At 42.8% G+C, this 17,529-nt stretch overlaps 3 protein-coding genes and 1 long non-coding RNA gene across 4 annotated transcripts; all 4 read right to left on the reverse strand.

Moving 5' to 3' along the window:
- Positions 1-1,385: 1,385 nt before the first annotated feature.
- On the reverse strand, positions 1,386-10,031 carry LOC146689291 (protein NLRC3-like). The gene is made up of 4 exons (XM_085437586.1): positions 9,909-10,031; positions 6,432-6,465; positions 5,404-6,308; positions 1,386-1,457 (listed from the first exon to the last, which is right to left on the reverse strand). The coding sequence occupies exons 1-4, from the start codon at positions 10,029-10,031 to the stop codon at positions 1,386-1,388; spliced, it is 1,134 nt and encodes a 377-aa protein (XP_085293712.1).
- Positions 3,042-3,709, reverse strand: LOC146689292 (uncharacterized). The gene is made up of 3 exons (XR_014915887.1): positions 3,550-3,709; positions 3,271-3,476; positions 3,042-3,191 (listed from the first exon to the last, which is right to left on the reverse strand). It is a non-coding gene; the product is annotated as an uncharacterized LOC146689292 (long non-coding RNA).
- A 291-nt stretch (positions 10,032-10,322) lies between the features above and the next one.
- On the reverse strand, positions 10,323-11,014 carry LOC146689293 (E3 SUMO-protein ligase ZBED1-like). Its single transcript, XM_085437587.1, has one exon. It carries the CDS (start codon positions 10,959-10,961, stop codon positions 10,323-10,325), a length of 639 nt encoding a protein of 212 aa, XP_085293713.1. The 5' UTR covers positions 10,962-11,014.
- Positions 11,015-11,022: 8 nt separating this feature from the next.
- Positions 11,023-12,586, reverse strand: LOC146689294 (E3 SUMO-protein ligase ZBED1-like). The gene is made up of 4 exons (XM_085437588.1): positions 12,358-12,586; positions 11,943-12,042; positions 11,073-11,611; positions 11,023-11,028 (listed from the first exon to the last, which is right to left on the reverse strand). Exons 1-4 carry the CDS (start codon positions 12,466-12,468, stop codon positions 11,023-11,025), a joined length of 756 nt encoding a protein of 251 aa, XP_085293714.1. The 5' UTR covers positions 12,469-12,586.
- Positions 12,587-17,529: the final 4,943 nt, after the last annotated feature.

Here is a 17,529-nt window from a genome sequence, read left to right on the forward strand (position 1 = left end):
CACTCAAGGCAACAACAAGGCAAAGACAAAACAAACAACCACAACAATGACAACCACAGTCACATTTTTTTATTACTGCATCCATCCACTTATGCTGAGCCCACCCAGAATGGCCGAAAACCTCACACTATCTAAGGGAGCGGCCAGGTCTAACAGTATTCTTTCTCAAATAATGGATTAGGCAAAATAAATGTAAATAATAGCAATAATTTCTGTAACAAGGACAACCTTTAGCCTTATATCATTGTACATTATGCAATACCCTCATTCTTTTATCACTACAAAAGATAAATAAAAAAGATAAAACACACACACACAGAAAAATAATCAACCACAAAAAAAAAAAAAACAATAAAAACAGAACAGCTTAATTAACACTGATTTAAGATGTTAATCACACCTTGTCTCACCAAGCCTTTCTGCAGTTCCTCACAGCTGGAATCAATTTCCATTTTCCCACCAATGTTGTGTTAAACTTCCACAGATCCAACTCATCCAGAACCTCTTCAAATCTTTGCAGCATTAAGACCAGAAAAGTGCACTGTGACTCCGAGAGGGCTCTCCCTAATTTGGTCTTTGACCTCAGGAACTCTTGGATTTCCTGATGCAATGTGCAGTCATTCATCTCCAACAGACAGTAGATGATGTTGATGCTTCTGTCCGGAGACATGTTGTAAATGTTCATTCTCGTCACATTGTTGATGACTCGCTGGGTGATTGATAATGCTCTGGGTCTTTCCTCTGTTTGACCCCACAGGCCTCTGAATTTTCTATAGCTGTTTAGTGTCATTGTTTGAATTGAATTCTTTGAATTGAAAAGGTCTATGAGTCTGTCATTTATTTGCGTATTTGTCTCTGTCTGACCAAGCAGATCTCCTAAGAGTCTGTGGTTGGACTCCAGAAAGAGACCATGAAGGAAGCGAACAAACAGGTCCAGGTGGCCATTTTTACTTTCGAGGGATTTCTGCATGACTCTCCACAAAAATTTATCCAAAAAGAATATATCTGTGGATGATGATGAATAAGATACTAAAGATTAAGGATAAATACAAAGACCATTTCTAAGGAACTTCTGAAGCATTTCTGTCTTCTGGTTGGTGTAACAGTGAAACATGTAGACTGCAGCCAGAAACTCCTGAAAGCTCAGATGAACAAAGTAGTAGACTGGTTTCTGAAAGATACCACATTCTCTTTTGAAGACATTTGTACAGACTCTTGAGTACAAAGAGACCCCTACACCATTGATATCATGTTGCTCCATGTCTTCTCGGTAAAACACGTTTCCTTTCTCTAGATGTTCAAATGCCAGGCTTCCCAGCTTCAGAATATCTTGCTCATCAGTCTCCATCAGTTTTTGTGGACGTGTTTTATGTCCCTCATAGTACTCATATTTTTTTTGGTTGAATTAGTAGAAAATGTAAGTACATGTTAGTCATGGTCTTGGGCAGCTCTCCTCTCTACAGGCAGTGCAGAATTATTAGGCAAATGAGTATTTTGTCCACATCATCCTCTTCATGCATGTTGTCTTACTCCAAGCTGTATAGGCTCGAAAGCCTACTACCAATTAAGCATATTAGGTGATGTGCATCTCTGTAATGAGAAGGGGTGTGGTCTAATGACATCAACACCCTATATCAGGTGTGCATAATTATTAGGCAACGTCCTTTCCTTTGGCAAAATGGGTCAAAAGAAGGACTTGACAGGCTCAGAAAAGTCAAAAATAGTGAGATATCTTGCAGAGGGATGCAGCAGTCTCAAAATTGCAAAGCTTCTGAAGCGTGATCATCGAACAATCAAGCGTTTCATTCAAAATAGTCAACAGGGTCGCAAGAAGCGTGTGGAAAAACCAAGGCGCAAAATAACTGCCCATGAACTGAGAAAAGTCAAGCGTGCAGCTGCCAAGATGCCACTTGCCACCAGTTTGGCCATATTTCAGAGCTGCAACATCACTGGAGTGCCCAAAAGCACAAGGTGTGCAATACTCAGAGACATGGCCAAGGTAAGAAAGGCTGAAAGACGACCACCACTGAACAAGACACACAAGCTGAAACGTCAAGACTGGGCCAAGAAATATCTCAAGACTGCTTTTTCTAAGGTTTTATGGACTGATGAAATGAGAGTGAGTCTTGATGGGCCAGATGGATGGGCCCGTGGCTGGATTGGTAAAGGGCAGAGAGCTCCAGTCCGACTCAGACGCCAGCAAGGTGGAGGTGGAGTACTGGTTTGGGCTGGTATCATCAAAGATGAGCTTGTGGGGCCTTTTCGGGTTGAGGATTGAGTCAAGCTCAACTCCCAGTCCTACTGCCAGTTTATGGAAGACACCTTCTTCAAGCAGTGGTACAGGAAGAAGTCTGCATCCTTCAAGAAAAACATGATTTTCATGCAGGACAATGCTCCATCACACGCGTCCAAGTACTCCACAGCGTGGCTGGCAAGAAAGGGTATAAAAGAAGAAAAACTAATGACATGGCCTCCTTGTTCACCTGATCTGAACCCCATTGAGAACCTGTGGTCCATCATCAAATGTGAGATTTACAAGGAGGGAAAACAGTACACCTCTCTGAACAGTGTCTGGGAGGCTGTGGTTGCTGCTGCACGCAATGTTGATGGTGAACAGATCAAAACACTGACAGAATCCATGGATGGCAGGCTTTTGAGTGTCCTTGCTAAGAAAGGTGGCTATATTGGCCGCTGATTTGTTTTTGTTTTGTTTTTGAATGTCAGAAATGTATATTTGTGAATGTGGAGATGTTATATTGGTTTCACTGGTAAAAATAAATAATTGAAATGGGTACAGTGGGGCAAAAAGTATTTAGTCAGCCACCGATTGTGCAAGTTCCCCCACTTAAAATGATGACAGAGGTCAGTAATTTGCACCAGAGGTACACTTCAACTGTGAGACACAGAATGTGGAAAAAAAATCCATGAATCCACATGGTAGGATTTGTAAATGTCACGGCGACGGATGGCCGGTACTGAATAGGACTCAGGTGCAGAAACCCAGAGCGGAGACAGTAGATGATTTAATAATTTATTACGGTTAAGTGCAAGGGGAACAAAAAAAGGGAAACGTGGCAAAGACAGAAAATGACGAGACGTGGAGCCTTGGTGTGGCGTGCCCAGGGGAACGTGGCTAGGGCGAGGGAACGAGGCCTGAGAAGTGGAACGGAGCTGAGTGGGGAACAGTCACACTGAGGGGAGAGGATATAGGAGTTAGGCAGGTAGTGAAGGCAGCTCAGAAGTGGCCAGTATAAGAGCAGCAATTCTTACTTGCAGTTAGGGACCTGGAGTGTTTGAGAGGGGGATGATGAAGATCCAGGGGAGGCTGAGTGGCGTGGAAAGGCTGACCTGAGATCCGGGGCTCCAGATGGAGTGTGATGGCAGGAGGGCAGGCAGGTGAGGCACAGAGGGATTTCCAAAATGATCACTAGGTATTCCGAGTCCGGAGGTGGAGTGAGCCAGGGTGGGTACAGCAACTGTAGCACAAAAGAGTCTTTGTTAGTAAGATGAATCACAGCGAGAATTTGAAACACAAGACCTGTTACCAACATGGGTTGATGACGAACTGGCAGTGAGTGAACATCGATGTGTGGTTTAAATCCCTCTGGCTTGATAGCCTGCAATAGGCTCCAGGTGTGCAGGAGCTGGAGTTGGCCCTGCCCAGGGGCGGATCCCAGGTCAGTTCAGGAGCCTAATGGAAACTCCAGCCACCCACCGAAGACCATGACAGTAAAGAATTTATTCGTAAATTAGGGTGGAAAATAAGTATTTGGTCACCTCAAACAAGGAAAATCTCTGGCTCTCACAGACCTGTAACGTCTTCTGTAAGAAGCTTTTCTGTCCCCCACTCGTTACCTGTATGAATGGCACCTGTTTGAACTCATCATCTGTATAAAAGACACCTGTCCACGACCTCAAACAGTCAGACTCCAAACTCCGCCATGGCCAAGACCAAAGAGCTTTCGAAGGACACCAGGAAAAGTATTGTAGACCTGCACCAGACTGGGAAGAGTGAATCTACAATAGGCAAGCAGCTTGGTGTGAAAAAATCAACTGTGGGAGCAATCATCAGAAAATGGAAGACATACAAGACCACTGATAATCTCCCTCGATCTGGGGCTCCACGCAAGATCTCATCCCGTGGGGTCAAAATGATCATGAGAACGGTGAGCAAAGATCCCAGAACCACACGGGGGGACCTGGTGAATGACCTGCAGAGAGCTGGGACCAAAGTAACAAAGGTCACCATCAGTAACACACTACAACGGCAGGGAATCAAATCCCGCAGTGCCAGACGTGTTCCGCTGCTGAAGCCAGTGCATGTCCGGGCCCGTCTGAAGTTTGCCAGAGAGCACATGGATGATACAGCAGAGGATTGGGAGAATGTCATGTGGTCAGATGAAACCAAAGTAGAACTTTTTGGTATAAACTCAACTCGTCGTGTTTGGAGGAAGAAGAATACTGAGTTGCATCCCAAGAACACCATACCTACTGTGAAGCATGGGGGTGGAAACATCATGCTATGGGGCTGTTTTTCTGCCAAGGGGACAGGACGACTGATCCGTGTTAAGGACAGAATGAATGGGGCCATGTATCGTGAGATTTTGAGCCAAAACCTCCTTCCATCAGTGAGAACTTTGAAGATGAAACGAGGCTGGGTCTTCCAACATGACAATGATCCAAAACACACCGCCCGGGCAACAAAGGAGTGGCTCCGTAAGAAGCATTTGAAAGTCCTGGAGTGGCCTAGCCAGTCTCCAGACCTCAACCCCATAGAAAATCTGTGGCGGGAGTTGGAAGTCCGTGTTGCTCGGCGACAGCCCCAAAACATCACTTCTCTCGAGAAGATCTGCATGGAGGAATGGGCCAAAATACCAGCTACTGTGTGTGCAAACCTGGTAAAGACCTATAGTAAACGTTTGACCTCTGTTATTGCCAACAAAGGTTATGTTACAAAGTATTGAGTTGTATTTTTGTTATTGACCAAATACTTATTTTCCACCCTGATTTACCAATAAATTCTTTACAAATCCTACCATGTGGATTCATGGATTTTTTTTTCACATTCTGTCTCTCACAGTTGAAGTGTACCTCTGGTGCAAATTACTGACCTCTGTCATCATTTTAGGTGGGGGAACTTGCACAATCGGTGGCTGACTAAATACTTTTTTGCCCCACTGTATATATTTGTTTTTTGTTAAGTTGCCTAATAATTATGCACAGTAATAGTCACCTGCACACACAGATATCCCCCTAAAATAGCTAAAACTAAAAACAAACTAAAAACTACTTCCAAAAACATTCAGCTTTGATATTAATGAGTTTTGTGGGTTCATTGAGAACATTGTTGTTGTTCAATAATAAAATTATTCCTCAAAAATACAACTTGCCTAATAATTCTGCACTCCCTGTAGTCAACATGTGCTCCAGAACTGTAGCAGTGATCCAGCAGAAGACTGGGATTCTAGACATGATGTGGAGACTGCTGAATGTCTTCATGTGGGAGATGATTCTGCTGGACAGCTCTTCATCATTGAATCTCCTCCTGAAGTACTGCTCCTTCTGGGCGTCAGTGAAGCCTCGTACTTCTGTAACCCTGTCAACACATGTAGGAGGGATCTGACTGGCTGCTGCGGGTCGAGAAGTTATCCAGATGAGAGCCGAGGGAAGCAGATTCCCCTTGATGAGATTTGTCAGCAGCTCGCTAACTGATGACTTCTGTGTGACATCAGACACGAGCTTCACTTTAGTGAAATTCAGTGAAAGTCTGCTTTCATCCAGGCCGTCAAAGATAAACAAAAGTTTGCAAACAGCGAGTTGCTCTGCTGTGACCTTTCGTAATATTGGATGAAAAACATCAAGCAGTTCCAGAAGACTGTACCGGTCATCTATGATCACGTTCAGCTCCCGGAATGAAAGCAAGACCACCACATCAATGTCTTGGTTTTCCAAACCTTCTGCCCAGTCCAGAGCGAACTTCTGTACTGAGAATGTTTTTCCAACTCCAGCAACACCAGTCGTCAGAACCACTCTGATGGGTTTCTGTTGTTCAGGTAAGGCTTCAAAAATGTCTTGGCACCTGATTTGAGTGTCATGCATGGGTTTCTCCTTGGAAGCCATTTCTAGCTGCCTCACCTCGTGCTGGGTATAAACAGTTTTAATTTGTCTCTCTGTGATATTGAACTTTGCATAGATTCCCTGATAGACAGTTCCACTGCCCGTTTCATCAGCTCTTTCAGTCACACATTTATATTTCTTCCTGAGATCGATCTTATGTTCATCTAAAAGCTCCTGAAGGCCAGCATCTTCTGAAAGATAAGAAAAACAATCAAGAACAAAGAAAGAATTTAATATTGATTTAATATCTGAACAAAACACCAAAAAATAGTTTTCATAAATAAGCCCTTCAGCAGACAGATATTCAGTCTTACTTTGTATACAGCTGCTCCAACTTGCTGTCTGTGGCTGTGGAAATGAAGAAAAATTATAGTGCACACAAACAAGGAAATTGACTCACTAGTCTGTTATGACCCAGTGATGTGTTTGTTGGTATGGTGCATCCCACCGGAGGATGGTTGGTGGTATTTTCCCTTTTCTTTCTTTCTCCCTCTCCTAGAAGGTGGACACCTAGGCGTGGCTGCGTATCCGGGTGGAGTCTTTACCTATCCTCGGACTGGATAATTGATGGACCACCTCCAGTACTTAACGTCCGGATGACAGACACCTGGCAGTGCTTTTGGGGGAACCCCGTTGACTCGATCACGGAGTTGTGTGTGTTGTTATTGTAGTGCAGGCTGGAGTATTCACGTGTACCTCTAGCCTTGCCATGTAAATAATTGTACATAGGTTAACAAGTGGCGGTCACTTTTTTTTTGTACCTTTGCTGTATAACTTTCACTGTCGCAGCCTAGTAGGCGTGAGAAGCCGTTTCTTTTGTTGAACAAGTTTTCTCCTGTTTTTCGTTAGGTAATTAGGTAAGAGACTTGTCTTTTGTTTTTGTTTTTCTTTTTTTTTAGGGAAGTGTAGGGAGTGGGTTTTAGGGGGTTTTGTTTATTGTTTTGGCATTGCTCACTGCCGATGAAAATAAATGGCTGCTTAAATACTTGACAAAGGTGTCTTTGTTGGGGTTTGTGCGTGGGTGGGAAGTGAGTGGGGCAAAACTTTTGTTGCGTTTGATTGCTTGCCGGGACCAGAACGTAACAAGTCAAATAAAGGTTATTCTGATTATGACCAGTACAAAAGACAATAAAGTCAGAGCCTTCATCGGGAATTAGATGTAGATATGGCAAACAACCCTGTTACGCCGCGAGGAGCGGTGAGGGAAACATCAGACTTCACTCTATCTTAATTGAAGTAATTGTTTTATTGTCTCTTGCCAACATCATGCACACGCAGACAGCAACTTCTCAAAATGGCTCCCAATCCATTTCCTCCTCCCTTTAAATACTCTAAAGACCACGCCTTCTTAATACAGACTGGCCTATAAAAGAGCTGCAATTGAGGCAGGCCTCTTCTTTACTGGGAAAACAAGATGGCCACCACAGAGGTAACCAGCAAAACACTTTGTTACATGAACGCTTCCCAACAAACCCTAAACACCAACTTCAAGCCAATTGCAGAAGTTATCACTAGTGATGGCCAAATGAAGCTTTCCGAAGCACTGAAGCTTGTATCGAAAAATGGTTCATTACTCGAAGCTTTTCAACACAGTCCTCTCCGGTGACATCTGGTGGCGAATATTTTGAAGAGCAGCTTGAATCTGCAAAATAAAACGGACTGCTCAATTATCACTGCTCACTCAAGAGTGGAGTTCTCTCTGATATTGGGCCACCGTTCCGTTGCTTTGAACATGTAATTGGTTTTGTTGTCTCGATTGGGGGGCTGAAAAAATGTAATGCGTATTTGCGTAATACATGTTGATCAATAAACTTTCCCTATTTAAACATGCACTATGGTGTGGCCTTTCTTTGCTCATAACTCCTTGATGTTGGTAAATACAATAAGTGAGCAATATATACATTATACATATGATAACGCACAGCACATTATGGAGTATGCCCCTGCTGTGGAGTCCTTCCACCATCTACTTGTCATTCAATCACTGGACAGCTGGACAGGTTCATACAAAATATTAGATGAGGCCAATTGTCCTATATATATTTTTGACCTAGGGGTAGGATTGATTGTGAACTGGAAAGGGAAAATGCTTAGGGGGCTGAGTACGGCTGCATTGTTACTGATTTGTAGAATCATTTTGATTCGATACAGGATCCGATTCAATATGATTGGAATCTGGAAAGTTTTGCCTCAGTCAGAAATATTACAATTCTGATCATTTAACAGTATATATCCATAATTTTGTATCTATTAAAAGAAAGCTGACACATGTGAGACTTAATTAGAGATGTAAACAGAGAGTTATGAAACCTGCAGCTGCAGAAGCCAGCGGAAAAAAAAGAGGCAAACACAGCGCGGACCCGCCGACACATCAAAATCTGACTCTGACGCGTCGGGTCCGCGCTCTGTGTTCACGTTTGTATGCAGAATCCGTAAACCTGCTCGCAGTTACTGTTTTAGCTGCATGGTGTTTGACGACATGTTGTGAGGTTTAACCTGAGATGCTGGCGTTTCAGGCATAATAACGTTAATTCACAAATCGACACAGGATTGTAATGAATCAATATCACTTTATTCAATTTAGCATGGATTGTAATCAGAAAGGCGATAATCAAAACCCACCCCTAATCAAGAACTTGCAAAGTAAAAACATGATCTATGTCAGGTAGCCCTTTTGTTAGTTACATTTAAAAAGAGGATTAGTGTTACTGTGCGCTGGCTGAGTCTGTTCCTTTTCTTAGAAATAGTTTCTCCTGCCCTGGAGAAAATCCACTTGCATGGAACAGAAGAGGCTGTGGAGTGCAGGAACCACACTGCAAGCTGGTAGATATGCAGGTATTCCTGGGTCCTGCAGACTATCACCTAAAAACAATAAACAAAATGATTGTCTAAACTGTAGCAATGTAATGTACGTATAGTGTCAAATACATTGTTGTAGTCTTCATCAGCTTTAATTCACATAGAAGTGTTCCTAAAGTCATATGCTGTAATGGCATTTCCATTATGAAAACATGATTTTGGACATGTCAGGTTTTTCACTTCGGCAGATAAAATGAATTGAGCAAAATCAACTCAAAATCCCGCGAATGATTCACCTGCCTGTAAACCACTGAAACACTTGTGTTCGGAATGAAGCTTCGGACGTTAACGGTCACGTGACTCTGGCCAAACGACACAGTGCTTCTGCAGTGTGTTGTTTTTTGGGTACACAAGCGGGCCATCATTAGTCTAATGGGTAGATGTAATCAATAAACCGTTCTTATGTAAACATGCATCATGGTGTGGTATTTCTTTGCCTGTCACTTCTTTATGTTGGTAAATAAAATACATGCAAAATACATATAATAACATACAACACAGTATGGCGCATGCCTCTGCTGTGAGGTCCTGCCTCCAGGTACTTAGCAATTAACCACTGGACACCTGGACAAATCTGTTTATAGATCATATGATATTTGCTACATCTCTGATATATTTTGAAACTGGGGAAAGAACTGATTGTGAACTGGGTGGGGGGAATCCTTGCGAACATGTGAAATACAAAACTTCAGATTCAAATTCAAATTCAAATTTTATTTGTCACATACAAATAATCATATAACATGATGCATTTAAGGTTATCCTGTGTGGCTTCTATTCAAGAAAAGAATTTGTTCCACTGTGCGAGGACTGAGTCTGTTCCTTTTCTTGGATATGATTTCCCCTGCCTTAGAGAAGATCCTCTCACATGGAACGGATGATGCTGGGGTGCACATAAACTGCAAAGCAAGTTTATGAAGATGGGGGTATACATTCTTCCTGGTTGCCCAGAAGTGGAGCGGATCCTCTGTCCGGGGAATCAAAGGATCTGCCATGTACCTCTGTACTTCCACTGTGGCATCTGCTGTGGCATTCCTCACCTGCCTCTCCACCATATGGCTGTCCAGCAAATCCCACAGCCCACCACCTGAAAGACTAATGGAATTAAATAGCTGCACATTCTGTAGACTGACATTTCCAGATGTATTTTAAAATGACATCACATGTGAATATTCAACTGTAAGTGTTACTAAAGATATCTAATGAAATTTATATTTCGACAAGCAGATTGTCGTTTTGTTAAGAAACGTCTAATAGTCACATATTTCCAATAACGGAATTGAAACTTTGGGATATTAAAGCATATTCTTACTATTGAGACATTTTTAGAATATGCTGGAACCCTGTCATTGTGTTATGGACTTCAGGTCAACAAAAGCCATACCTGACTGAGTTGCAGAACTGGTTGCTGGCTCTGGCTGTGACGAGGTAGATGGGATAGGAGGGACGGGCATGATCTGGTCTTTTTCATTTTCAATGATGGTGGCACATTCTGCAGTCAGACGTCTCACTGCAGCTTGAGCATTGGTCTGACTGCAAAACCCCACAGCCTTGAATCTTGGATCAAGCAGGGTAGCAATGGTCATGACACTCATTGTTTCCAAGTGAGACGAACATTCACCCAGCATTCTTGTGAGGTTCATGCACAGCTGGCGGGCTTTGTCATCCAGAACTTGAGGTTGTTTTTTAGCAATTGCATACCGCAGCATGCAGACAAGTGGAATGACTTTGGACCCAGATACTCTCTGCTCTCCAGAAAGTTCAGTAGTGGCTGTGTAAAAAGGAGAAAGCACCTCCAGGCACTCTTTAACTGAGTGGTACTCCTCAGCAGTGACAGGTGTGAGATCTGTTCTCATTGAGACAAGGGCAGCACTAACTGGCTCTCTCTCCTCATACAGACGCTGCAGCATGGTGTATGTGCTGTTCCACCTGGTATCAACCTCCTGAAGGAGCTTTAGATGTGATCTGCCCATCTGCTGCTGCATTTGGCAGAGCTTCTCCTTTGCTGTTGTGCTAGATCGGAAATAGCTTACCAATTTACGTGCCTTACCTCTGATCTCCTCAAGCCCAGGCGTGTTGTCAATTGATTTTCTCACAATGAGGTTCAGAGTATGTGCAATGCACTTTGTGTGGCGCACTTTCAATATTTTAGATGAGGCAATCATGTTTGGTGCTGCATCAGTGACGAGGCATCTGACTTTATTTTGGATGCCCCACTCCTCCATCAAAACCTTTTTCACCTCAGCAATATTTTCTGCTGTATGTGCCTTTGGGAAATGTCCCACTCCTAGCAACACTGTGGACAGTGTATCTTGTTCATTGACAAAATGACATGTCACAGCCAAGTAGGCATCCATATGAATGGATGTCCACATGTCACTGGTGAGACTGACAGCTGTAGCCTTCTCCACTTCTCTCTTTGCTCTCTCCTTTTCCTCCTTGAACTTTTCCGCCACCATTTCCTTTAGAGCCTTTCTGGTGGGGATTGTGTAGGTTGAGTCCAAGACACCAACAAACTGTCTGAAACCAGCATCGTCAACAATGGAAAAGGGCTGCGAGTCCTTCACGATCATGTTCACCAAAGCAGCATCGACCACCTGCTGTCTGGTCTGAGTGGGATTTGTGTGCATGATCCCTTCAATACACAAAAACATTTGAATGTGAGGATGGAAATAGGCTTAACTGTGTTGTATAAGTTGATTAGTCTTTAATGCCAGTATTCACAGGTAGTTCAATGGTTATTATGTGTTGTGGGATAAAGTAAATGGGCCTCCCATCTTACCAATAGCCTGCGGACATTACATAGGAAGCGGAAGAACCACCAACCAGTGCATCCTCTCACCCAGAAAGTGAAGTCAAACGCAATTAGTGACATTTTGTGCTAGTGATGTGAGACATGAATGAATGAATGACTGAATAATGGTTGATGTCCATACCATGAATGCTTGGATTCACTGTCATTGTACTCGTAGATGAGACCGCATTGTGCTTAGCACGGAGATGCCTCAGCATCGATGAGGTGTTGTTGTTGTAGGCCAGCTGCTGGTCACAGACCAAGCACCGAACCTAAGTAGTACATGGAGTGATCCTAGTGTTATTTATGCACACTACCCCCCCCCCCCCCCCCCACACACACACACACAGATAGATATCTCTCTCTCTCTCTCTCTCTCTCTCTCTCTCTCTATATATATATATATATATATATATATATATATATATATATATATGTGTGTGTGTGTGTGTGTGTGTGTGTATATGTGTGTGTGTGTGTGTGTGTATATGTGTGTGTGTGTGTAAAGACAAGGTTTGTGAACTTTTCAGTCAAAATAAACAAATGCAAAACAGAGGCAAACAAGAACACAAAGCTGTCAAACCTACCCGATTGACCGAAATCAACTCAAAATATTCCCACACGCCAGAACGTCCTCTCTTCCTTGCTGGTTCCATATCTGTCAGTGGAATGGTCACCTCTTCGCTCTCTGTCACCATCAACACACTCCACGAATCCCGTGGATGATTCACTTCCTTATATCCGTTTGAATCAGGTACCGAAGCAGTTACGTGCGTAATGAAGCTTCGGACGTCACTGGTCACGTGACTTTTGCCAAACGAAGCAAGTCTCGACACAGTGCTTCTGAACCAGTGTGTTGTTTTTTTCGACACACGCTCCGGAGCGCCAGCTTCAAGCGGGCCATCACTAGTTATCACCATTTACAAAGATATGCTCTATCCCCACTGCTGTTCTGGATAGTCCTGATAGCCCTCAGCCAGATCATTAACAAGACTGGTCATGGATCAGCCACCATCTCTACATGGATGACATCAAGCTGTTTGCCAGGAGTGAATGAGACATTGATTTGTTGATCCCCACCACTAGGAGCAACAATATCAGAAACCATTAAAGTAGTAATAATGAGAAGTAAGTTAGTCAGAACTGAGAGGATTGTACTACCAGAAGCATTACATTGCAGAAAATGAGGATAGTTATAAGTACCGTGGAATCCCACAGGCTATACCTTTGAAGCGTAAGGCAAGTCCTGAGACGTTAGCTTAATGGGAAGAATAATGGACAGCTACACCCTGCTGGTTATCAGATGCCCTGCTTGGACAATAAGCTGGCCATAGAAGAAAATAGACACCACTGACAATAAGACTAGAAAGCCCCTGAAGGGTTACGTGCAAAATCCAGCACCCTGAGACTATACACCAAGTGGAAAGAAGGAGGCCAGCGACTAGTGAGTGTCAGAACTACTATCCAGGATGAAACGAGAAAGAGCCATGAGTACATCAGAAAGATGGCCACAAATTATCGCATATTTTGTGAATACCTCAGGTAGCATGAACCTGTAAAATAAAAGGAGCAAGGAGAGAAACTATCATAGATGGCACAGAAGCAGTAATTGTGGCAGCACAGGAACGAGCTCTGGGTCTGAGATCAATAGAGGCTGTGGTCTACCACACCAGCAAAAAACCCAAATGCAGGCTGTATAGAGATGCCCTTGAGATAATCCAGCACATAACAGCTGAGTGCAAGATGCTAGCAGGTAGTGCATACATACAGAGTATACAGGAACATCTGTGCAGAGTATGTGCTTGTCCCAAGGTTAAGATGGTGGGTGAGAATGAATAAGATCCTGTGAGACTTTCAGATACAGAAAAGCAATCTGGTGAAGCAGAGAAAGAAGCCTGTAGTGATAGATGTAGCTATACCGAGTGATAGCAACATCAAGACGAAGGAGAATGAGAAGCTTGAGAAACAGCAAAGGCTGAGACATGAGCTAAAGATGATGTGAAAAGTGAAGGCACCAGAGGTCCTCATAACTGGAACACTCAGGGCAGTAAACCCCAAACTTGGATGGAGAGTATTAATATATCCTATAAACAAAAGTGAGAAGATCCCATTGCGACCACTGTTGTACCAGTTCTGACTTCTCTAATTCATAATTTAAACTGATCTGTGCACAATTGCTGTCCTTAATGAAAACATTGTTCTCTCCATTGTGAGCTGACCATCAGATCCATTAAGAACAAAAAGTCTCTAACCTTGTGTTTGAAGGTTCAAGTTCAGTACTCAAATGTGGATTAGGATCTTTGGGCTGCTCACTCTCCATAGACATCCTGGAGACTCTGCTCTCTGTCTCTGTTGCTCACCTCTGGAAACAGGAACATTGAATAAATCCCACATTGTTCTTGTATATGTTCCTGTTGCTTGGACATTGAGATGACTCTATCATGGTTGGGTTCATGAGGCTGAGGCTCTGAACATGATCAAGTGTGGCATTTAAATCCTAAGTCCTGATTATGGCTATGCAGGAACTTGTGTTTTGAAGATGGGCAGTCAAAATGAAGTGCTGGCAGAGCAGAAGGCACAGTTCTCTTGTCCGATCTTTCTGCACACACACACGCTGCTGTGTTTGAAAAAACAGCTGTTTTATTTTACTATTCAACAAGTGATATTCTTCACTGTGCAAATACTACATTTAAACTCTGAACCTGTAAAGTGCTTAGACAATACTAAAATCTCTATCACACCAATTCTGATGTTATCATGCCTATTGAAGAATTTAAGCATAAAGTCATTTGAATAGAAACAGTGTCATGAAAAATTATTTGCCCCTTCCTGGGTGGGGAGGGGTATATTTGTGACACTTAATTATTTCAGCTACAACAAATTTTATAATTATATAAATGTAACCAGAATAAACATAAATTGCAGGTTTTAAATTATGATTTTCTTTATTTCAGCATCATTGGAAAGTTTTAAGGATGAATGGCCCCTTTAAGATCATGCCAAAGCATCTCACTCGGTGACATTAAATTTGTAGCCCTTTAGAGGTGGCATGAACTGATGGCTGAACACTGCACTTCAGAATTTTAAAAAAATGGTAGAATGATAAATTTTGCTCCCAGTTACAGCAAGTTGTGCAGTTCCTGAAGCAGCAAAGCCTCCCCAGACCGTCAGACTACCACAACCATGTGTGAATCTTTTAATAACTGTTAACAGTTTTAGTGACGCTGATCTAACAAAAACAGCAGCGTGCTTTCTTCCTTGTACATGACTCACCTTCATGTAACTTTTCATTGCAAGCAGGACCTTACACTGCTGAAGAGTGGATGGTTTTTGTAACAGTCATTCTTCTTAGACAATCTTCCTGTTCTGTTGACTATGGCATGTAGTCAGAACTTACTGAGCAGTTTCCTATTGAGCAGCTCTTCTTTCCTCCCTCACATCACATGACTACATTGTTGTGTGCAAGTCATAATTGAGCTTCTTAAAGCGATATGATCACCTCTCTCTTTTTTTTTTTTTTTTTTTTTTTTTAAATAGCACACATATGAACACAAGTAGTAAAGGTTTTATTATTAACTTGGTAAACTCAGCTTGCTTCTCATTGTTACACCCCACTTAGAAATGAAGTAGTACTGGGTTGGGGGCAACACAAAGTGTAATGAAAACTATTTACGACCACAAAGTCGATGTGATTAAAACATGGTTTATTTCACAGAACTAATTAGGCCCAAAAATAAACACAGGGAAGCTCTACGTGTCAGGGTCTTCAAGGCCAAAACAACAAACAAAACACCTCCTTTCTAACTAAAAGACAAACCAAGATCTCTCTATCAGAAAACAAAATACAATGGCTGTGCTCCTTGTCTAGTCACAAAACAGGAGAAACAGTCAAAACAAAAATGGCAAAGAACCCCTATCTGCTGTGGTTCACAATTATCTCAGTAAAGGCATACCATTACTCACTGAAAGAAAAACCAAAGTTACGCCAAGTTTCATAAATTCCCACACGCAGCTACAGCCCGCTGCCTAAACCACTGCAGCTAACAGCTCAGGCAAAAAGGGGAGGGAGAAGAAGAAGGGGTGTGGCGGTTAGAGACGCAGTCTTTATGCCATGGCTGATGAGCTGCAACACATGTCAGCTGCGGCTCATGAGGCAGAGCTGGAATACAGCAGAGGGAGAAATGAGAAAAAGCTCTCTCACATAGGGAGAGCCACCAGAGGTCAGTGACCACAACACCCCCACATAAAATTTTACATAAAGTAAAACAGACATTCTTTTAACACATACCACCATGTTCATCAGGGAGGTTAACGCTACACCCTGAAAGTGCATCAACTATTACATTGTCCACACCTCTCTTATGTCTGAAGTCTAGATTGTATTCTTGAGCAAGCAAAGCCCACCTCATCAATCTCTGGCTGTGGTTGTACATGTGCTTCAGGAATATCAAAGGGTTATGCTCGGTATAACAGGAGTTGTGGTTGACCCTATGTAAAAGTCAAAATGCTGCAAAGTAAGCAACATGGCTAGTGTTTAATTCTCAATGGTGGAGTAGTTAAGTTGGTGAGGTTTGAACTCAGCTGAGAAGTAGGAAACTAGGTGACTGATGCCATCAACTCCATCCTGTAGCAGTACTGCCCCAGTGCCAGTAGTGCTTGCGTCCACTTCCAGCCTGAAGGCCCTGCTGAAGTCAGGAGCAGCCAGTACAGGGGTGCTGGAGAGGAGAGAGGAGAGACTTGGCACAGTCAAATGCATGTTGATATTCGGCAATCCAGATGAGTTAGAGGACAAACCTGCGTTTCTATCTGTTGTGCCATCTTTTGCTTGTTTGTTTCCTCTCCCTATGTATGAAGGGTGAAGTTAACAGTGGTCCCAGTGGTAATCGGAGCACTTGGTAGAGTGACCCCCAAGCATACATGCCAACCCTCCCGATTTTTCGGGGAGAATCCCGAATTTCAGTCCCAATCCCGAAAATCCGTCCCAATTAGACCGCGAAGGCAAGGTCCTCAGGTGGACGAAGCCTCTGAATTTGTACACCCCCGCTGGTTCTGGCTGGACAATAATAACGGTGACATTTAACTCATTTTTTTCAAATAAATAAACATTGTAAACAAAAGTTTTTTGTATATATATGTATATGTATACCCCCCACCCCCCAACAGCCCTTTTGAATATCTCCCTAATTCTGAGGTCTCAAGCTAGGCGACTGGCCATGAACATCCCAGGGGCATTGACAATATTACACATTATACTCCAGACAGACAACAAAGAAAAATGTTGATGCTGAATATGACATGAAAACATGTTACCATAAAAGATCACATTGTTAAAACATGACAAATTGACATCCAAAAAAAATAAATAACAAAACAATGCACTCTGAATTGTGCCATGCAATTTGATTGATGTACATTGACTGAAAATTCATCACAAAATTAAAAATGGTGATGGTGTTACACTGTAAAAAGTTAATGGATAAATCAGTGAAGATGCTGGGACATGATGACACTCCATGAGCGTCTGGCAGCACAGATAAATGAGCTCACTAATGGGTGAGATGAACCCAGAACTGCTAAATGAAGGCCAGATAGTCTTGATCTCCAAGCATCAAGAATCCGAAGGGACTGGTCCCATCCAGCCCCCGACTAATAACCTGCATCAGCTCATTAAGGAAAGCTCCCTCAATATATAAGTGGAGCCCACAAACACCACAGAAGAAAAACACAAGCTCCTGGTTTCACTCCACGTTGTGCACCCT

Source organism: Copadichromis virginalis, linkage group LG17, assembly GCF_057382275.1.
Source record: "Copadichromis virginalis isolate Kocher_CV1m ecotype Utaka linkage group LG17, C_Virginalis_male_GT1.1, whole genome shotgun sequence".
Classification (NCBI taxonomy): Eukaryota; Metazoa; Chordata; class Actinopteri; order Cichliformes; family Cichlidae; genus Copadichromis; species Copadichromis virginalis.